At 45.0% G+C, this 22,982-nt stretch overlaps 1 protein-coding gene across 1 annotated transcript; it reads right to left on the reverse strand.

Moving 5' to 3' along the window:
- Window positions 1-570: 570 nt before the first annotated feature.
- Window positions 571-22,456, reverse strand: LOC118386634 (rho-related GTP-binding protein RhoB). The gene is made up of 2 exons (XM_052523351.1): window positions 20,171-22,456; window positions 571-2,251 (listed from the first exon to the last, which is right to left on the reverse strand). The coding sequence occupies exon 1, from the start codon at window positions 22,230-22,232 to the stop codon at window positions 21,642-21,644; it is 591 nt and encodes a 196-aa protein (XP_052379311.1). The 5' UTR covers window positions 22,233-22,456; the 3' UTR covers window positions 571-2,251; window positions 20,171-21,641.
- Window positions 22,457-22,982: the final 526 nt, after the last annotated feature.

Below are 22,982 nucleotides of genomic sequence, written 5' to 3' on the forward strand. Positions count from 1 at the left end.
GTAGTGCGTAAGGGTTTTGCAGTTTAAAATAAATCTCAAAGTGCCATGGTAAAGGGGGTCAATTGATTTCAAACACTGAATGGAAGCTTTCATATATAAAATACCCCCATAGTCTAGTAAAGGCATACATGTAGCTGATACTAGCCTCCTTCTGGCTTCAAAAGAAAAACAGGCCTTATTCCTAAAATAAAATCCAAATTTCAGCTTCAATATTTTTGTAAGTTTGTTCAAGATGCAATTGAAAAGAGAGGCCATCATCAATTAAAATTCCAAGATATTTACATGAGGTTACAACCTCAACCTCCTTGCCCTGATGGGTAGTAATAGGTGAAAGGTTCAGAGGTCTATTTCTTGCTTTAGAAAACACCATTAGTTTAGTTTTGTCAGTATTGAGGATAAGCTTCAATTGATTCAAGGTATGTTGAATAGTATAAAAATCAGTTTGCAAGTTCTGAAAAGCTTTTGTAAGAGTAAATAACAGTATCATCAGCATAAAAATGAAGTTGCACATTGTCGTGGAAATTTCCTCTATTTACCAAATCATGAGCGCAAACCACACACAAGTCAGAGTTAGTTATCAAAGTCCATCTTTAATTATATGAGCTCTATCACAACCCTGTGACTCTCAGAGAAATCAATTCAGTGTCTATCCATGAATTCTCTGAGAGCTCCACTACATTGCAACTGAGATCCTTTAATAGCAAAGAACACACATAGTCAGACAGCATAGACATAATAAATCGTTCAGCTTTGTCTCCTTACTCAAACCCTAGAACCATAAACCAATCCTCCATATCAACAGGCATATATCAAATTGTCATTTAGATACAACCAATTCTAAATACAACCAATCCTGGACAAGCTCACGGAGAGCATAGAATGATTCCAGACACTGCCACTCTCCTCTCCCCGATGGGAAAAGTAGGGAGTGACTGGCACACAGACACAGTGGAGCAAAAGATATGTTTACACATGATGATACCTTGACCTCTCCCCTCTCTGCGGCCCATGCAACTTAGTCTTGACATAGAACAGATAACTGCAACCCCACCACAGTATTATACAAAAATAACATTCTGATGAGAAGTAACTTACAAACATATGATGAATATAAAACATCTTACCTATGTTACCAACCAATTGTGATTATTCCCCAACATTCCCTCTCAAGGGACTCAGTCCCTTCTGAAGAATCAGAATAGTAACATACTCAATATTTAAAAATTCAAATCCCCTCAATGTCAAATACCTTAGCTTATATGTAAGCTTTCTCCCTTCTGAAACTAAGTTTACAACCTTTATTCTACAAGACAAACTTGCACATGTTTAATAACACAGAATAATCCATTTGAGGAAAATAAAAACATAACATATAAATGCTCTTTAAGTTACATGAGAACCAGTGTCTAAACACAGGCCTCCTCATAACATATAGGACAGACATCCTTCTAAGTACTCATGCTCAGAAATATACTTAGGAATATAGAATAGGTCATTGAAATCATTCATATTCCAAATCATAAGTAACAACCCAACTATTTATCAAACCAATATTTAGAATATCATTCCACAGTGATTCAAATTTGTCTTATCACTCAAAGTAAAAACCTCAATTTAACACACATCAATATTAGCAGATTTACATACAGTATAATTATCCCATAATTCTACTATTAACTTTTTAAATCATGATTATAATACAGATCAGTATCTCAATGCATTCTTAATCTAAATTACTACAATTTACATGGTGTAGACCTCTTCAATCAACCTGATACCACAAAAGTATAAACAATTTTAATGGCACAGTTGACCAAACCCCCCTTACACAGGCACGGCATCTTCTGGCATCTTCATTTTTCTTCAGATAGCTTTACAGTTCAAAGTGGACGGCACATGATAATGTCCCAATTTCAATGTCTCATCTTTACCACTCATGTCTTGTCCATTCGTCAACCAATATACCAGCATCATAAGAAAATGTTAGAACAGATCTTCCTCCATGATCACTCCAAGTGGACTCATCACAGTATGAGAGAACCATGAAAGAAAAGCAGTTGATAGCTTAGATCTGATACTGTACACCAATTTCTGGCTTGGTTCTTTTCTCTCGGTAGAAGTGGTTTGGAAAGCCTCCTTCAACGCCTTTGTCACCCTTCTTCAGACAGTTAGAGGGGGTTTTGAGGTACACACACCATTCGGTCCAAATGATTGCATTAAGATACCGTTTGATGTCACGTTTCATGATAACCTCGAAAGAACAGATCAGAACAACAGTTTAGTTCAGTTCATTAACTACATACCAATTATTCTTAATACACATATCTATAACATATTTCACAGAGAATCCGCTACAAGACCATGGTGCTTGCCTACGGAGCTGTGAGGGGAACGGCACCTCAGTACCTCCAGGCTCTGATCAGGCCCTACACCCAAACAAGGGCACTGCGTTCATCCACCTCTGGCCTGCTCGCCTCCCTACCACTGAGGAAGTACAGTTCCCGCTCAGCCCAGTCAAAACTGTTCGCTGCTCTGGCTCCCCAATGGTGGAACAAACTCCCTCACGACGCCAGGACAGCGGAGTCAATCACCACCTTCCGGAGACACCTGAAACCCCACCTCTTTAAGGAATACCTAGGATAGGATAAGTAATCCTTCTCCCCCCTTTTAAGATTTAGATGCACTATTGTAAAGTGACTGTTCCACATTTCAGCTTTGAGATTGGCCTATAATTATTTAAACAAGTTGTATCTCCCCCTTTTAAAAGTGGTAGGACAAATACTGATTTCCAGATTTTCTGAATTTCATTACATTCCAGGGTTAGATTGAACAGATATGTAAGTGGTTAAGCTATGAAATCAGCTGCCAGATTTAAAAAGCAGGGATCCAAAAGATCAGGACCAGGCTTTCTCTGATCTAAGGATTTCAGGGCTTTATGTACCTCCTGCACTGAGAATGGCAAAAAGCTCAAAGTTTGACCAGCACTCACTGGTTCATCCACACAGGGTTGTACAGAGACAGAGGACACTGAATCAAACAGCCTACCAGATGATACAAAGTGCTCATTGAAACAATTCAGCATTTCAGTTTTGTCATATACCGCAACAGAGTCCTTCAAAACACATGACGGTAATTCATTAACATTACTGTTACCAGACATAGACTTAATAGCCTTCCAAAACTTTCTAGGGTCATTCAGGTTATCAGTGGTAACAGACGTAAAATATTCAGACTTGGCCTTCCCGAGAAGAAAAGAACACTTGTTTTTCGTAACTGCCTAAATATAAGCCAATCAGCATCAGAACATGATTTCCTTGCTTTAGCCCAGGCTAGATTACGGTTGTGAATAATAAAAGACAGCTCAGAAGAAAACCATGGATTATCCCGCCCTTTAACCCTGAATCTGCGGAATGGGGCATGTTTGTTTACTATTTGGAAAAAAACATAATGAAAGAATTTCCAGGCAGTTTCCACATCAGGGATAAACTCAATCTTGCTCCAGTCAAAATAAAACAAGTCATGAAAGAGAGCCTGCTCATTAAAACACTTCAAATTTCTCTTACGAATAAAACGGGGGTTTGTCTTAGGAACCTTAGTATTTCTAACAGCAACAACAGCACAATGGTCACTTAAATCATTACAAAAAACACCAACCGCAGAATATTTATGTGGAACATTTGTCAATATCAAATCAATCAGGGTAGAATTATCTGGACATTTAAGATTTGGGTGAGTGGGTGAGTTAATCAACTGTGTAAGATTCATAGAATTACAAAACATTTTTAAATCATCAGACACAGGCTTTAACCAACACCAGTTGAGATCACCAACCAAGATCACTTCACCGTAAAGAAGTTTAGACATGAGGTGCGTCAAAGAAGAAAATGCATCACCGAGAGCAGAGGGGGGTCTATAACAGTCAATCACAGTTATATAGAGTGACACTTTGAAACCTCAATATTCAAAGCAAGAAATTCCAACTGTTTACAAATAGTTTCAGACTTTGCCACACTTACAGGGAATTTAGTTTTTACATATATAGCCACACCCCCACCTTTCTTAACTCGATCAGTGCGATAAACATTGAAACCACTTATACAAATATCCTTATCAAAAACAGACTTGCTGAGCCAGGTTTCAGAAAACACAATTACATCAGCATAAGTTGATTTAGCCCAAATCCTAACCCCATCAATTTTTGACAAAAGGCTGCGTACATTTAAATTAAAAATACCAAAACCACATCTTGATTTAAAATCAGAGGGAGTTTGGAGACATTGCATATCAGGGCCAGGGTTAGGTTGCACATTACCTGATATCAACTAAATAAGAATAACTAGGCACCTCTGTTTAATAACCTTGCACGGCTTCTCTTTTTTAAAGACCTACTGCACCCAATGTCACAGGAAGGCCATAAAGATCATCAAGGACAACAACCACCCGAGCCACTGCCTGTTCACCCCGCTATCATCCAGAAGGCGAGGTCAGTACAGGTGCATCAAAGCAGGGACCGAGAGACTGAAAAACAGCTTCTATCTCAAGGCCATCAGACTGTTAAACAGGCACCACTAACATTGAGTGGCTGCTGCCAACATACTGACTCAACTCCAGCCACTTTAATAGTGGAAAGATTTATGTAAAAATGTATTGGTTAGTTAGTAAGCTGGTAAATTAGATCTTTATGTGCTTCCTGTGACATCGGGTGGTGTAGGTGTCCTGGAGGGCAGGTAGTTTGCCCCCGGTGATGCGTTGTGCAAACCTCACAACCCTCTGGAGAGCCTTACAGTTGTGGGCGGTGCAATTGCCGTACCAGGCAGTGATACAGCCCGACAGGATGCTCTCAATTGTGCATCTGTAAAAGTTTGTAAATGCTTTCGGTGACAAGCTGAATTTCTTCAGCCTCCTGAGGTTGAAGAGGCGTTGCTGCGCATTCTTCACCACGCTGTCTGTGTGGGTGGACCAATTCAGTTTGTCCGTGTGTACGCTGAGGAACTTAAAACTTTACTACCCTCTCCAGTACTGTCCCGTCGATGTGGATATGGGGTGCTCCCTCTGCTGTTTCCTGAAGTCCACGATCATCTCCTTTGTTTTGTTGACGTTGAGGGTAAGGTTACTTTCCTGACACCACACTCCGAGGGCCCTCACCTCCTCCCTGTAGGCCATCTCGTCGTTGTTGGTAATCAAGCCTACCACTGTAGTGTCGTCTGCAAACTTGGTGATTGAGTTGGAGGAGTGCATGGCCACGCAGTCGTGGGTGAACAGGGAGTACAGGAGAAGGCTCAGAACGCACCCCTGTGGGGCCCCAGTGTTGAGGATCAGCGGGGTGGAGATGTTGTTACCTACCCTCACTACCTGGGGGCGGCCCATCAGGAAGTACAGTACCCAGTTGCACAGGGCGGGGTCAAGACCCAGGGTCTCGAGCTTAAGGACGAGTTTGGAGGGTACTATGGTGTTAAATGCTGAGCTGTAGTTGATGAACAGCATTCTCACATAGGTATTCCTCTTGCCCAGATGGGTTAGGGCAGTGTGGTTACGATTGCGTCGTCTGTGGACCTATTGGGGCGGTAAGCAGATTGGAGTGGGTTTAGGGTGTCAGGTAGGGTGGAGGTGATATGGTCCTTGACTAGTCTCTTAAAGCACTTCATGTTGACGGAAGTGAGTGCTACGGGGCGGTAGTCATTTAGCTCAGTTACCTTAGCTTTCTTGGAAACAGAAACAATGTTGGCCCTCTTGATGCATGTGGGAACAGCAGACTGGGATAAGGATTGATTGAATATGTCCGTAAACACACCAGCCAGCTGGTCTGTGCATGCTCTGAGAACGCGGCTGGGGATGCCGTCTGGGCCTACAGCCTTGCGATGGTTAACACGTTTAAATGTTTTACTCACGTCGGCTGCAGTCAAGGAGAGTCCGCAGGTTTTGGTAGCAGCTTTTCCGAAATGGGGGCGGGGGAGGGCCTTATATGCGTCGCGGAAGTTAGAATAATAATGATCCATGGTTTTACCAGCCCTGGTAGCACAATCGATATGTTGATAGTATTTAGGGAGTCTTGTTTTCAGATTAGCCTTGTTAAAATCCCCAGCTACAATGAATGCAGCCTCAGGATATCTCGTTTCCAGTTTACATAGAGTCAAATGAAGTTTGTTAAGGACCATCGATGTGTCTGCTTGGGGGGAATATATGCCGCTGTGATTATAATCGAAGAGAATTCTCTTGGTAGATAATGCGGTCGACATTTGAATGTGAGGAATTCTAAGTCAGATGAACAGGAGGACTTGAGTTCCTGTTTGTTGTTAAGACCACACCACATCTCGTTAATCATAAGGCATACCCCCCCCCCCGTCACCCCCGTCCCTCTTCTTACCAGAAAGATGCTTGTTTCCTTCTGCGTGATGCGTGAAGGTCCCCAGTTCACTTCGAGAGACTGGAACGTCTGGGGGTCTCGATCAGTCTCACCTCAGGTTTTCACCGCAAGAGTAATGGGCAGGTGTAAATAGTGAACCAGGATGTGGTCAGGTTTCTGCAGCCCTATTGCCAGGACCGGCCAGGGGATTGGGCGCCGTTCGTGCCCTGGGCAGAGAGGGCGCAGAACTCGCTCCGCCACTCCTCCACTAACCTCTCCCCCTTTCAGTATGTATTGGGGTACCATCCAGTTCTGGCACCGTGGCATCAGAGTCAGACCGAGGCTCCTGCAGTGGACGATTGGTTCAGGCGTGCGGAGGAGACATGGGAAGCCGCCCATGGTCACCTTCAGCAGGCCGCGCTGCGCCAAAAGACCAGCGCGGACCATCACCGCAGTGAGGCCCCGGTGTTCGCACCTGGAGACCGGGTCTGGCTCTCGACCCGAAACCTGCCCTGCCGGAAGCTGGGTTCACGGTTTGTGGGGCCATTCAAAGTCCTGAGGAGAGTGAACAAGGTATGTTACAGGTTACAGCTGTAACATATTAACCCCTAATTCCATGTGTCTCTCCTCAGGCCGGTGGTGGTTGGTCCGCTCCAGGAGTCTGAGGTGCGGGAGGTTCCTCCACCCCCTCTGGACATCGAGGGGGCCCCGGCATACTCCGTCCGTTCCATCCTGGATTCGAGGCGTCAGACGAGTGGCCTTCAGTACCTCGTGGAGTGGGAGGGGTACGGTCTGGAGGAGAGGTGCTGGGTTCCGGTGGCGGATATGTTGGACCCTGAACTGATGCGGCCGGATCGCCCTGCGCCTCGCCCTCCGGGTCGTTCCTGAGGCCGGTGTCGGCACGCTGCTGGAGCCGCGCGTCAAAGGGGGGGGGGGGTTCTGTCATGACTTCCGTCGACGTCGGTCCCTTTCCTTGTTCGGACGGCATTCGGCGGTCACCGGCTTTCTAGCCTTCACCGCTCCATTTTTCATTTATCCATTTGTTTTGTCTTTTTCCCTGCACACCTGGTTTTCATTCCCCAATCACACTACATGTATTCATTCCTCTGTTCCCCCTCATGTCTTTGTGTGAAATTGTCAACTAGCTACCCGCAACCTCGGATGATTACTCCTGGCTAGCGTTTCCATCCACTTAGCCTGAAGCTAGCCCGGCCAGAGCTCCTGTGCTACCACCGAAGCATACTCCTGGGCTACAATATCCGGACCCATGACAGGTCTATCGATGTCACCGCATGAAGAGGCATAAACAGACTTAACCCCATCGCGACGTCCCCCAAAGGCTAACTTTCTAGCCCTTGCTATCTGCTAGCTTGCTAATTCGGCCTGCTAACTGCTAGCTTGTTTAGCCCCGGTCTGCTAACTGCTAGCTTGTTTAGCCCCTGCCTACTAACTGTTAGCTTGTTAGCACAGGCCTGCTAACTGTCTGAATCGCCGCGTCCCCAGCCAGCCCAACCACTCACTGGACCCATATTTACTTTCAATCTCTTTCCGATTTTTAATTCGATTATACCTTCCGGTAACCTGCCTCACCCAATGTGATACGGAACCGCTATTATTTTTAGAACACATTCAAGAACCTCCAGAAGCTAACCAGATAACTAGCTACAAGCTATTTAGTCATTGTTAGCCACTGCTAGCAGCTTTTACCTTCTGCACAGCCAGACAGTTTTTTAAAAACCTGGATAATACTCGCCGGTCTAGCTTCCCTGTCCCATCCACCGCTGCCCCCTGGACACTGATCACTTGGCTACATAGCTGATGCATGCTGGACTGTCCATTAATCACGGTACTCCATTCTGCTTGTTTATGTTTTATCTGTCGGCCCCAGCCGCACTCAGGCTCTGTGTGTAGTCAATCCAACCCTCTCTGCCTATTCAACGCAATTTTACCTGCTGTTGTTGTGCTAGCTGGTTAGCTGTTGTTGTCTCACCTACTGTTTTAGCTAGCTCTCCCAATCAACACCTGTGATTACTGTATGCCTCGCTGTATGTCTCTCTCAAATGTCAATATGCCTTGTATACTGTTGTTCAGCTTAATTATCATTGTTTTAGTTTACAATGGAGCCCCTAGTTCCACTCTTCATACCCCTGATACCTCCTTTGTCCCACCTCCCACACATGCGGTGACCTCACCCATTACAACCAGCATGTCCAGAGATACAACCTCTTTTATCATCACCCAGTGCCTGGGCTTACCTCCGCTGTACCCGCACCCCACCATACCCCTGTCTGCGCATTATGCCCTGAATATATTCTACCATGAAATCTGCTCCTTTTATTCTTTGTCCCCAACGCTCTAGGCAACCAGTTTTTAGCATTTAGCCGCACCCTCATACTACTCATACTACTCCTCCTCTGTTCCGCAGGCCCAGTATGTCCCCAGGCACCCTCATTTGTTGACTTCTGTGATCGAAAAAGCCTTGGTTTCATGCATGTCAACATCAGAAGCCTCCTCCCTAAGTTTGTTTTACTCAAGGCCACCAAAAATTCGGAGATTTCCATACCCAACTATAACATTTTCCGTCAAGATAGAACTGCCAAAGGTGGAGGAGTTGCAGTCTACAGACACCTGAAACCCCACCTCTTTAAGGAATACCTAGGATAGGATAAGTAATCCTTCTCACCCCCCCCCCCTTTAAGATTTAGATGCACTATTGTAAAGTGACTGTTCTACTGGATGTCATAAGGTGAATGCACCAATTTGTAAGTCGCTCTGGATAAGAGCGTCTGCTAAATGACTTAAATGTAATGTAAATGTCTACTGCAGAGATAGCCTGCAAAGTAATGTCATACTTTCCAGGTCCATACCCAAACAGTTCGAACTACTAATTTTAAAAATTACTCTCTCCAGAAATAAGTCTCTCACTGTTGCCGCCTGCTACCGACCCCCCTCAGCTCCCAGCTGTGCCCTGGACACCATTTGTGAATTGATCGCCCCCCATCTAGCTTCAGAGTTTGTTCTGTTAGGTGACCTCAACTGGGATATGCTTAACACCCCGGCAGTCCTACAATCTAAGCTAGATGCCCTCTGCTACGGATCCGCTACGGATCCGCAGTCAAACGACCACCCCTCATCACTGTCAAACGCTCCCTAAAACACTTCTGTGAGCAGGCCTTTCTAATCGACCTGGCCCGGGTATCCTGGAAGGACATTGACCTCATCCCGTCAGTTGAGGATGCCTGGTCATTCTTCAAAAGTAACTTCCTCACCATTTAGATAAGCATGCTCCGTTCAAAAAATGCAGAACTAAGAACAGATATAGCCCTTGGTTCACTCCAGACCTGACTGCCCTCGACCAGCACAAAAACATCCTGGATGCAGTTTATCACAGTGCCATCCGTTTTGTCACTAAAGCACCTTATACCACCCACCACTGCGACCTGTATGCTCTAGTCGGCTGGCCCTCGCTACATATTCGTCGCCAGACCCACTGGCTCCAGGTCATCTACAAGTCCATGCTAGGTAAAGCTCCGCCTTATCTCAGTTCACTGGTCACGATGGCAACACCCACCCGTAGCACGCGCTCCAGCAGGTTTATCTCACTGATCAGCCCTAAAGCCAACACCTCATTTGGCCGCCTTTCGTTCCAGTTCTCTGCTGCCTGTGACTGGAACGAATTGCAAAAATCGCTGAAGTTGGAGACTTTTATCTCCCTCACCAACTTCAAACATCTGCTATCTGAGCAGCTAACCGATCGCTGAAGCTGTACATAGTCTATCGGTAAATAGCTCACCCATTTTTACCTACCTCATCCCCATACTGTTTTTATTTATTAACTTTTCTGCTCTTTTGCACACCTATATCTCTACCTGTACTTGACCATCTGATCATATATCACTCCAGTGTTGATCTGCAAAATTGTAATTATTCGCCTACCTCCTCATGCCTTTTGCACAGAATGTAAATAGACTCTCTTTTTGTTCTTTTTTTTGTTCTACTGTGTTATTGACTTGTTAATTGTTTACTCCATGTGTAACTCTGTGTTGTCTGTTCACACTGCTATGCTTTATCTTGGCCAGGTCGCAGTTGCAAATGAGAACTTGTTCTCAACTAGCCTACCTACATGAATGTGTAGTTAAAGTGACTATGCATATATGATAAACAGAGAGTAGCAGCAGCGTAAAAATAGGGGTTGGGAGGGGCACACAATGCAAATACTCCGGGTATCCATTGTTCAGGAGTCTTATGGCTTGGGGGTAAAAACTTTTGAGAAGCCTTTTTGTCCTAGACTTGGTACTCCGGTACCGCTTGCCATGCGGTAATAGAGAGAACAGTCTATGTCTGGGGTGGCTGGGGTCGTTGACAATTTTTAGGACCTTCCTCTGACACAGCCTGGTGTAGAGATCCTGGATGGCAGGCATCTTAGCCCCAGTGATGTACTGGGCCATACGCACTACCCTCTGTAGTGCCTTGTGGTCAGAGTCCGAGCAATTGCTGTACCAGGCAGTGATGCAACCAGTGTTGGTCTCGATGTTGCAGCTGTAAAACCTTTTGAGGATCTCAGGACCCACGCCAAATCTTTTCAGTCTCCTGAGGGGGAATAGGCTTTGTTGTGACCTCTTCATGACTGTTTTAGTGTGTTTGGACCAATCTAGTTTATTGTTGATGTGGACACCAAGGAACTTGAAGCTCTCAACCTGCTCCACTACAGCCCCTTTGATGAGAATGGGGGTGTGCTCAGGTCCTCCTTTTCCTGTAGTCCACAATTATCTCCTTAGTCTTGGTTACGTTGAGGGATAGGTTGTTATTCTGGCACTACCCAACCAGGTCTCTGACCTCCTCCCTATAGACTGTCTTGTCGTTGTCTGTGATCAGGCACTGTTGTGTCGTCTGCAAATGTAATGATGATGTTGTAGTCATGCCTGGCCATGCAGTCGTAGGTGAACAGGGATTACAGGAGGGGACTGAGCACACACTCCTGTGGAGCTCCAGTGTTGAGAATCAGCATGGCAGATGTGTTGCTACCTACCCTCACCACCTGGGGGCGGCCCGTCAGGAAGTCCAGGATCCAGTTGTTGAGGGAGGTGTTTAGTCCCAGGATCTTTAGCTTAGTGATGAGCTTTGAGGGTACCATGGTGTTGAACGCTGAGCTGTAGTCAATGAATAGCATTGTCACATGTGTTCCTTTTGTCCAGGTGGGAAAGGGCAGTGTGGAGTGCAATAGAGATTGCAGCATCTGTGGATCTGTTTGGGCGGTATGCAAATTGGAGTGGGTCTAGGGTTTCTGGGATAATGGTGTTGATGTTAGCCATTACCAACCTTTCAAAGCTACGGGTCTGTAGTCATTTAGGCAGGTTGCCTTTGTGTTCTTGGGCACAGGGACTATGGTGGTCTGCTTGAAACATGCTGGTATTACAGACTCAATCAGGGACATGTTAAAAATGTCAGTGAAGACACCTGCCAGTTAGTCAGCACATGCCCGGAGCACAAGTCCTGGTAATCAGTCTGGCCCCGCAGCCTTGTGTATGTTGACCTGTTTAAAGGTCTTACTCAAGTTGGCTAAGGACTGCGTGATCACACAGTCGTCCGGAACAGCTGATGCTCTCATGCATGCCTCAGTGTTGCTTGCCTCGAAGCGACATTGAAGTGATTTAGCTCGTCTGGTAGGCTCGTGTCACTTGGCAGCTTGCGAATGTGCTTCTCTTTGTAGTCTGTAGTAGTTTACAAGCCCTGCCACATAAGACAAGTGTCAGATCCGGTGTAGTATGATTCAATCTTAGCCCTGTATTGACGCTTTGCCTGTTTGATGGTTCGTCACAGGGCATAGCAGGATTTCTTGTCAGCTTCCGGGTTAGAGTCCCGCACCTTGAAAGCGGCAGCTCTTCCCTTTAGCTCAGTGCGAATGTTGCCTGTAATCCATGGCTTCTGGTTGGGGTATGTACGTACAGTCACTGTGGGGATGACGTCCTTGATGCACTTATTGATAAAGCCAGTGACTGATGTGGTGTACTCCTCAATGCCATCGTAAGAATCCCGGTACATTTTCAGGTCTGTGATAGCAAAACAGTCCTGTAGTTTAGCATCTGCTTCATCTGACCACTTTTTTATAGACCAAGTCACTGGTGCTTCCTGCTTTCATTTTTGCTTGTAAGCAGGAATCAGGAGGATATAGTTGTGGTCGGATTTACCAAATGGAGGGCGAGGGAGAGCTTTGTACGCGTCTCTGTGTGTGGAGTACAGGTGATCTAGAATTTTTTTTCCCTCTGGTTGCACATTTAACATGTTGATAGAAATTTGGTAGAACAGTTTTCAAGTTTCCCTGCATTAAAGTCTCTGGCTACTAGGAGCGCCGCCTCTGGGTGAGTGGTTTCCTGTTTGCTTATTTCCTTATACAGCTGAATGAGTGCGGTCTTAGTGCCAGCATCTGTCTGTGGTGGTAAATAAACAGCCATGAAAAGTATAGCTGAAAACTCTATAGGCAAGTAGTGTGGCCTGCAATTCATCACAATATACTCTACTTCAGGCGAGCAAATCTACATTTAACATTTACATTTAAGTCATTTAGCAGACGCTCTTATCCAGAGCGACTTACAAATTGGTGCATTCACCTTATGACATCCAGTGGAACAGTCACTTTACAATAGTGCATCTAAATCTTAAAAGGGGGGGGGGGGGTGAGAAGGATTACTTATCCTATCTACCCCAGTGGAAGCACACACTGACTGGAACAAACAAGCCTTGAGGATATTGTTGTCTACTCAGTGCTATGGGATTAGACTAGGCAGCCACTACATACAGTGCCTTTGGAATGTATTCAGACCCCCCGATTTTCCCACATCCTGTTACAGCCTTATTCTAAAATTGATTGAATTGTTTCTTCCCCCTCATCAATCTACTCACAATACCCCACAATGACAAAGCAAAAACAGGTTCCCAGAAATTCCTACTAATTTATTCAAAATCCAAAACCCATTTACGTAAGTATTCAGACCGAGTCTTCTTGGGTATGACACTACAAGCTTGGCACATCTGTAGGGTTAGTCTAGAGACTTCCTTAGATTTCGAGCACCAGCTGTTGTTTACAAAAATACACAGACCCCCCCCCCCATAACCATGTCGTCACTCAGCCACGATTCCGTGAAATATAGGATGTTACAGTTTTTGATGGTAAGATATTTGTGATCGTACCTCATCTAATTTATTGTCCAATGATTGCACATTGGCAAGTAGTATTGACAGTAACGGCAGCTTTCCCAGTCGCCTTCTCCGGGTCCTGACCAGGCACCCGGCTCTTTGTCCTCTGTACCTGCGTCGCTTTCTCTTGCAAATAACGGGGATCTCGGCCATGTGGGGTGTTTGGAGAATGTCTTGTGCGTCGTCCTTGTTGTAGAAAAAATCTTTGTCAAATCAAAGGTGAGTGATTGCTGTCCTGATATCCAGAAGCTATTTTTTGCTGTAAGCTACGGTTGCAGAAACATTATGGACAAAATAAGTTACAAATAAAGTGAAAACCCCCCACATTTTAGCACAATTGGTTGGGCGCCCGTTAAACTACTGCCATTTCTTCCGGTGCCATTTTTAGGTTTGTAGGCCTCCTTCCTCGCACACGCTTTTTCAGTTCTACCCACACATTTTCTATAGGACTGAGGTCAGGGCTTTGTGATGGCCACTCCAATACCTTGACTTTGTTGTCCTTAAGCCATTTTTGCCACAACTTTGGAAGTATGCTTAGGGTCATTGTCCATTTGGAAGACCCATTTGCGACCAAGTTTTAACTTCCTGACTGATGTCTTGAGATGTTGCTTCAATATATCCACATAATTTTCCTTCCTCATGTTGCCATCTATTTTGAGCAGTGCACCAGTCTCTCCTGTGGCAAAGCACAACCACAACATGATGATGCCACCCCCGTGCTTCACGGTTGGGATAGTGTTCTTCGGCTTGCAAGCCTCCCTCTTTTTCCTCCAAACATAACGATGGTTATTACGGCCAAATAGTTATATTTTTGTTTCATCAGACCAGAGGACATTTCTCCAAAAAGTACAATCTTTGTCCCCATGTGCAGTTGCTAACCATAGTCTGGCTTCCTTGCTGAGCAGCCTTTCAGATTATGTCGATATAGGACTCGTTTTACTGTGGATATGGATACTTTTGTACCTGTTTCCTCCAGCATCTTCAAAGGTCCATTGCTGTTGTTCTGGGATTGATTTCCACTTTTTGGACCAACGTACATTCATCTATTGGAGACAGAACGCGTCTCCTTTCTGAGCGGTATGACGGCTGCATGGTCCCATGGTATTTATACTTGCGTACTATTGTTTGTTCAGATGAACGTGGTAACTTCAGGCGTTTGTAAATTGCTCCCACAGGTATCCACAGGTACACCTCCAATTGACTCAAATTATGTCAATTAGCCTATCAGAAGATTCTAAAGCCACGACATCCTTTTCTGGAATTGTCCAAGCTGTTTAATGGCACAGTCAACTTAGTGTATGTAAACTTCTGAACCACTGGATTTGTGATACAGTGAATTATAAATGAAATAATCTGTCTGTATTTAAAAAATATATATATATATTTCACCTTTATTTAACCAGGTAGGCTAGTTGAGAACAAGTTCTCATTTGCAACTGCGACCTGGCCAAGATAAAGCATAGCAGTGTGAACAGACAACACAGAGTTACACATGGAGTAAACAATTAACAAGTCAATAACACAGTAGAAGAAAAGGGGAGAAAAAAAGGAATACACATTGTGTGCAAAAGGCATGAGGAGGTAGGCGAATAATTACAATTTTGCAGATTAACACTCGAGTGATAAATGATCAGATGGTCATGTACAGGTGTACATGGTGTGCAAAAGAGCAGAAAAGTAAATAAATAAAAACAGTATGGGGAGTGACTATGTACAGCTGCAGCGATCGGTTAGCTGCTCAGATAGCAGATGTTTGAAGTTGGTGAGGGAGATAAAAGTCTCCAACTTCAGCGATTTTTGCAATTCGTTCCAGTCACAGGCAGCAGAGAACTGGAACGAAAGGCGGCCAAATTAGGTGTTGGCTTTAGGGATGATCAGTGAGATACACCTGCTGGAGCTACGGATGGGTGTTGCCATCGTGACCAGTGAACTGAGATAAGGCGGAGCTTTACCTAGCATGGACTTGTAGATGACCTGGAGCCAGTGGGTCTGGCGACGAATATGTAGCGAGGGCCAGCCGACTAGAGCATACAAGTCGCAGTGGTGGGTGGTATAAGGTGTTTTAGTGACAAAACGGATGGCACTGTGATAAACTGCATCCAGTTTGCTGAGTAGAGTGTTGGAAGCAATTTTGTAGATGACATCGCCGAAGTCGAGGATTGGTAGGATAGTCAGTTTTACTAGGGTAAGTTTGGCGGAGTGAGTGAAGGAGGTTTTGTTGCGGAATAGAAAGCCGACTCTTGATTTGATTTTCGATTGGAGATGTTTGATATGAGTCTGGAAGGAGAGTTTACAGTCTAGCCAGACACCTAGGTACTTATAGATGTCCACATATTCAAGGTCGGAACCATCCAGGGTGGTGACGCTGGTCAGGCGTGCGGGTGCAGGCAGCGAACGGTTGAAAAGCATGCATTTGGTTTTACTAGCGTTTAAGAGCAGTTGGAGGCCACGGGAGGAGTGTTGTATGGCATTGAAGCTCGTTTGGAGGTTAGATAGCACAGTGTCCAAGGACGGGCCGGAAGTATATAGAATGGTGTCGTCTGCGTAGAGGTGGACCAGGGAATCGCCCGCAGCAAGAGCAACATCATTGATATATACAGAGAAAAGAGTCGTCCCGAGAATTGAACCCTGTTGCACCCCCATAGAGACTGCCAGAGGACCGGACAGCATGCCCTCCGATTTGACACTCTGAACTCTGTCTGCAAAGTAATTGGTGAACCAGGCAAGGCAGTCATCCGAAAAACCGAGGCTACTGAGTCTGCCGATAAGAATATGGTGATTGACAGAGTCGAAAGCCTTGGCAAGGTCGATGAAGACGGCTGCACAGTACTGTCTTTTATCGATGGCGGTTATGATATCGTTTAGTACCTTGAGCGTGGCTGAGGTGCACCCGTGACCGGCTCGGAAACCAGATTGCACAGCGGAGAAGGTACGGTGGGATTCGAGATGGTCAGTGACCTGTTTGTTGACTTGGCTTTCGAAGACCTTAGATAGGCGGGGCAGGATGGATATAGGTCTGTAACAGTTTGGGTCCAGGGTGTCTCCCCTTTGAAGAGGGGGATGACTGCGGCAGCTTTCCAATCCTTGGGGATCTCAGACGATATGAAAGAGAGGTTGAACAGGCTGGTAATAGGGTTTGCGACAATGGCGGCGGATAGTTTCAGAAATAGAGGGTCCAGATTGTCAAGCCCAGCTGATTTGTACGGGTCCAGGTTTTGCAGCTCTTTCAGAACATCTGCTATCTGGATTTGGGTAAAGGAGAACCTGGAGAGGCTCGGACGAGTAGCTGCGGGGGGCCCGGAGCTGTTGGCCGAGGTTGGAGTAGCCAGGCGGAAGGCATGGCCAGCCGTTGAGAAATGCTTGTTGAAGTTTTCGATAATCATGGGTTTATCGGTGGTGACCGTGTTACCTAGCCTCAGTGCAGTGGGCAGCTGGGAGGAGGTGCTCTTGTTCTCCATGGACTTCACAGTGTCCCAGAACTTTTTGGAGTTGGAGCTACAGGATGCAAACTTCTGCCTGAAGAAGCTGGCCTTAGCTTTCCTGACTGACTACGTGTATTGGTTCCTGACTTCCCTGAACAGTTGCATATCGCGGGGACTATTCGATGCTATTGCAGTCCGCCACAGGATGTTTTTGTGCTGGTCGAGGGCAGTCAGGTCTGGAGTGAACCAAGGGCTATATCTGTTCTTAGTTCTGCATTTTTTGAACGGAGCATGCTTATCTAAAATGGTGAGGAAGTTACTTTTAAAGAATGACCAGGCATCCTCAAATGACGGGATGAGGTCAATGTCCTTCCAGGATACCCGGGCCAGGTCGATTAGAAAGGCCTGCTCACAGAAGTGTTTTAGGGAGCGTTTGACAGTGATGAGGGGTGGTCGTTTGACTGCGGCTCCGTAGCGGATACAGGCAATGAGGCAGTGATCGCTGAGATCCTGGTTGAAGACAGCGGAGGTGTATTTGGAGGGCCAGTTGGTCAGGATGACGTCTATGAGGGTGCCCTTGTTTACAGATTTAGGGTTGTACCTGGTGGGTTCCTTGATGATTTGTGTGAGATTGAGGGCATCTAGCTTAGATTGTAGGACTGCCGGGGTGTTAAGCATATCCCAGTTTAGGTCACCTAACAGAACAAACTCTGAAGCTAGATGGGGGGCGATCAATTCACAAATGGTGTCCAGGGCACAGCTGGGAGCTGAGGGGGTCGGTAGCAGGCGGCAACAGTGAGAGACTTATTTCTGGAGAGAGAAATTTTCAAAATTAGTAGTTCGAACTGTTTGGGTATGGACCTGGAAAGTATGACATTACTTTGCAGGTTATCTCTGCAGTAGACTGCAACTCCTCCCCCTTTGGCAGTTCTATCTTGACGGAAAATGTTATAGTTGGGTATGGAAATCTCTGAATTTTTGGTGGCCTTCCTGAGCCAGGATTCAGACACGACAAGGACATCAGGGTTAGCAGAGTGTGCTAAAGCAGTGAGTAAAACAAACTTAGGGAGGAGGCTTCTGATGTTGACATGCATGAAACCAAGGCTTTTTCGATCACAGGAGTCAACAAATGAGGGTGCCTGGGGACATGCAGGGCCTGGGTTTACCTCCACATCACCCGCGGAACAGAGGAGGAGTAGAATGAGGGTGCGGCTAAAGGCTATCAAAACTGGTCGCGAGCGTTGTGGACAGAGAATAAAAGGAGCATATTTCTGGGCATGGTAGAATATATTCAGGGCATAATGCGCAGACAGGGGTATGGTGGGGTGCGGGTACAGCGGAGGTAAGCCCAGGCACTGGGTGATGATAAGAGAGGTTGTATCTCTGGACATGCTGGTTGTAATGGGTGAGGTCACCGCATGTGTGGGAGGTGGGACAAAGGAGGTATCAGGGGTATGAAGAGTGGAACTAGGGGCTCCATTTTAAACTAAAACAATGATAACTAACCTGAACAACAGTATACAAGGCATATTGACATTTGAGAGAGACATACAGCGAGGCATACAGTAATCACAGGTGTTGAATTGGGAGAGCTAGCTAAAACAGTAGCTAAAACAGTAGGTGAGACAACAACATCTAATCAGCTAGCACAACAACAGCAGGTAAAATGGCGTTGACTAGGCAGGGAGGGTCGGAATAACTACACACAGAGCCTGAGTGCGGCTGGGGCCGACAGATAAAACATAAACAAGCAGAATGGAGTACCGTGATTAATGGACAGTCCAGCATGCATCAGCTATGTAGCCAAGTGATCAGTGTCCAGGGGGCAGCGGTGGTTGGGGCAGGGAAGCTGGACTGGCGAGTATTATCCTGGTAAAAAAAAACTGGCTGGCTGTGCCAAAAAAAAAAGCCGCTAGCAGTGGCTAACAATGACAAAAATAGCTTGTAGCTAGTTAGCTGGTTAGCTTCTGGAGGTTCTTGATTGTGTTCTAAAAATTAAAAATAATAGCGATTCCGTATCACATTGGGTGAGGCAGGTTACCGGAAGGTATAAACAAATAAAAATCGAAAAGAGATTGAAAGTAAATATGGGTCCAGTGAGTGTTTGGGACGCGGCGATTCAGACGGTTAGCAGGCCTGTGCTAACAAGCTAACAGTTAGTAGGCCGGGGCTAAACAAGGTAGCAGTTAGCGGACCGGGGCTAAACAAGGTAGCAGTTAGCATACCAGGGCTAAACAAGCTAGCAGTTAGCAGGCTGAATTAGCAAGCAAGGAGATAGCAAGGGCTAGAAAGTTAGCCTTTGGGGGGCGTCGCGATGGGGTGAGTCTGTTTATGCCTCTTCATGCGGTGACATCGATAGACCGGTCGTGGGTCCGGATATTGTAGGCCAGGAGTATGCTTCGGAGGTAGCACAGGAGCTCTGGCCGGGCAAGCTTCAAGCTAAGTGGGTTGAAACACTAGCCAGGAGTAATCATCCGGGGTTGCGGTTAGCTAGTTAGCTAGTTGTGAAGATCCAGCTGAAAATGTTCCGTTTGCGGTGGGAATCCGGTGGGAATCCGGGGATAACAAAAATAATAGGTCCGTTATGCTCTGGTTAGAGTCGCGTTGTTCGAACTGGCGAGAGCTTTCCGAGCTAAAGGTTAGCTGATGACCGGTTAGCTGAAGACTGCTAGCAATGGTTTGCTGGTAGTGATAGCTGGTAGTTAGCTGGCTAGCTTCAGTTGAGGGGTTCCGGATCCGAAGTAAATATAAGTAAATATAAATACTTTAGAAAAAATAGCTACATTGGGTGAGGCGGGTTGCAGGAGAGTATTTTGAAGTTGAGGTTTAGCAAAATGTTTTAAAAGATATGCGAAGAAAAACATGTTTAAAAAACGATATATACAAGGGACACGACACGACAAGACGTCTGACTGCTACGCCATCTTGGATAAACAATTGTTGGAAAAATTACTTGTGTCATGTACAAAATAGATGTCCTAACCGACTTGCCAAAACTATAGTTTGTTAACAAGAAACTTGTGAAGTGGTTGAAAAATAATTTCTAGACAATGTATTGTAGTTTTACAATTATTGTGTAATATATCCTGACAGTTCTCTTGATAGAACCATCCCAAAACCATCCCCATTTTAGAAACAAAAACCGTCTATCTTATCTCCCTATTTTAAACGAATAACGTACACAATAAAATAGAACATTTAGTAGGCCTACCAGTGCTTCCAGTCGTTTCTATGTAGTTGGGGTGTAATGGAAAGCAGTCTCCCAGTCATCCTGTTTGCTCTGTCTTTATCTGTGTGCTCTGTCCTTTGAGCTCATTTCCTCTTATTGTGCTGTAATACTATTTCCAGTATTGTTTTTTTCTTTTATTTCTCCTCTTGCTTTTGATAGCTTTCCACACCACCTAACCCCTTCCTGCATCAGGGGTAGTTGGTCTTGTCCTGAATTGTGTTGCCATTAATCCTAAACAAGACTGAAGTGAAAACATGCATGATGTGGGTGAGCTGCTGCCAGCAGTAAGCTATAATTGCATTACATAAGTTGATTGCTTTGTGACCCTGAGGAATACGAGACACATAGGTCAAGGTTGAAATATTTTTTGGGGGATCTCTATATTGCTGGTGACCTTAAATTCCTGACTTCGGAGTTAATTCTTGCTATGATGATCCACTATGAAACTGTCCCTATCAATCATGGGACAGATAGTTATACACAAAAGTAAAATAATGAGGTTTTCCCATGTGCATTTACAGTTTACATCCCCAGCAGAGGCCAACCACTGGCACTAGGTTATACATTATGATCATATCTTTATTTAAAAACAATAAAAATAACTGTGACACAAACTTGAAGACATAAAAACATATTGCACTATTGGGGTCTTTTTGAAACTCCATATACAATATGTGAAATAATTGCATTCATTCTTTACACAGTGCTGCAGACCCTGTCATCTTAATGCAATGTCAACAATTTACACACAACAAAAACCCCACTGGAGGCAGGATGGACAGCCTTTTTGATCAGTTTGAGAGCAGCTTGGCCCCCCAAAAAATGTCTAAGGCTTACAATTCAAAACAGTCATGTAGGCTCCAACACTTTGAGTAAGTAGAATCTTGGCTTGAAAACTGGACAATAACCTCTTTCACATTAATAATGCAATGTGACCATATAAGGGGATAAAGCCTTCACTAAAACCCGAGGTTGTACATTGCTTTTCCCTTTTGAACACTGCTTTCAGCTATAGGCCTATATTTCCCTCCACAGATTCCATAAATTGCCAAACACACTGGTTGCATATCAACATGCCTTGGTCCCAGACACTCAAGTAGGCTACTTGGAACAAGATCCTCAAAGACTACAGCATAATTTCAGGCAGCATCTTGAATATTTGACAAACGTATTTCTTCAGTAAATTATAATCACAGGGAGTGTCCGTTGTACTTGTATTTGATTATATATTCGAGTCAAATAAGGTAAATTGGTCAGAATAGATCCAGATGATGATCTATAATCGGATTATCATTTATTTTGAACATTATGCTACTGGCTCGCAAGAAAGTCTTTAATGAGAGGCATGCAGAGTCGTTTTTTATTTTTTACTTTTCAAGCACAAGGACAACAGGTATTGATGGTGTTGGCAGCCGTGGGCCTGTATTATCGCTTACGTCAGCCGTTTATTAAATCACAACAACAGACAGCAGTTTACACAACCGTTGGAGGGTTTTGATCTCTTCTGTAAAGCTGCACGTGTCGCAGTGTCGAACACCTCCCGAATACCATCCTTTGTTTTAGCAGAACACTCCAAATAGTCATATGCACTAATGCGCACGGCCATGGCGCGCCCGTCCTCTGTTTTCACGGGTTCCTGTTTCATTCTGGACAGCTCGGTCCTAACAATCTCGTCGTTGCGCAAGTCTCTCTTGTTGGCGACTAAAATAATTGGCACGTTGGGACAAAAGTGCTTAACCTCTGGCACCCATTTCTCGGGGATGTTTTCGAGGGAGTCCGGGCTGTCCACGGAAAAGCACATCAGGATGACATCGGTGTCCGGATAGGACAGCGGGCGAAGGCGGTCGTAGTCCTCCTGTCCAGCCGTGTCCCATAGTGCTAGTTGGACTTGCTTGGTGTCCACTTCAATGTCCGCCACATAGTTATCAAATACAGTTGGCACATAGACCTCAGGAAACTCGTCTTTGCTGAATACAATCAGCAAGCAGGTTTTCCCACACGCGCCGTCACCGACGACGACCAGCTTTTTTCGTATCTCTGCCATTTGTTGCTTTTTACACTGATAGACCACTTTCCCTTGACTCTAGCTTTTAAACAAATATGACATTCGAAAATAATTATGTATCAGCTGTCTTTGTGTTAGCTAGCTACGAATTATGGCTATGAGTCTTGTTAAATTTCCCTGAAGGTATGCTAGCGCGTTTAGCCGCTCGATTCTATAATTCGCAAATATGTATCCCTGTCTAACCACTGAAGTGCTGGCTTTATAAAGAGCACGGCACATTCCTAATATAGCAATCCAATCGTATCTAGCGAGGTGATTTCATCATTTCGAAAAAAGGAGGTGATTGGATCCCAGTCCTGCTTTGTCGGTAGGGGAGGGTAGTGTACCACGAGGATCATGTCTCGCCCAGATACCAACCTGGGATCAACTAATTTGGCAATGTAATTCCTACATTTTTTTCAATACATGTTTCCTAATTCACAATCACGTAATTTAATGTATGAATAGTCATTTGACATAGGCCTATATGCCACTATCCATATAACAAACACATAAGGCCTATACTAATGTAGAGCCAGCTCTAGGCCTACAAAAAACATGTTTATATTTCAATAAATTGTGGGTCGCAGCTGGCCATCAAATAACAAGATAACAATTCCCAATGCGATGTTTTTTCCAGGACCTACGCACGGGCAGGCATATGTACCCCATGAAACAACTTGCTTTCTCTCCACATGAAACAAAGATGATGAAATATTGCAAAATTGCTCAAACCAATAGGACTATTTG

Source organism: Oncorhynchus keta, chromosome 8, assembly GCF_023373465.1.
Source record: "Oncorhynchus keta strain PuntledgeMale-10-30-2019 chromosome 8, Oket_V2, whole genome shotgun sequence".
NCBI lineage: Eukaryota > Metazoa > Chordata > Actinopteri > Salmoniformes > Salmonidae > Oncorhynchus > Oncorhynchus keta.

Coding starts and splice junctions, on each gene's coding strand:
- LOC118386634 (XM_052523351.1), bottom strand. CDS start 22,232: ATGGCAGAGATACGAAAAAAGCTGGTCGTCGTCGGTGACGGCGCGTGT.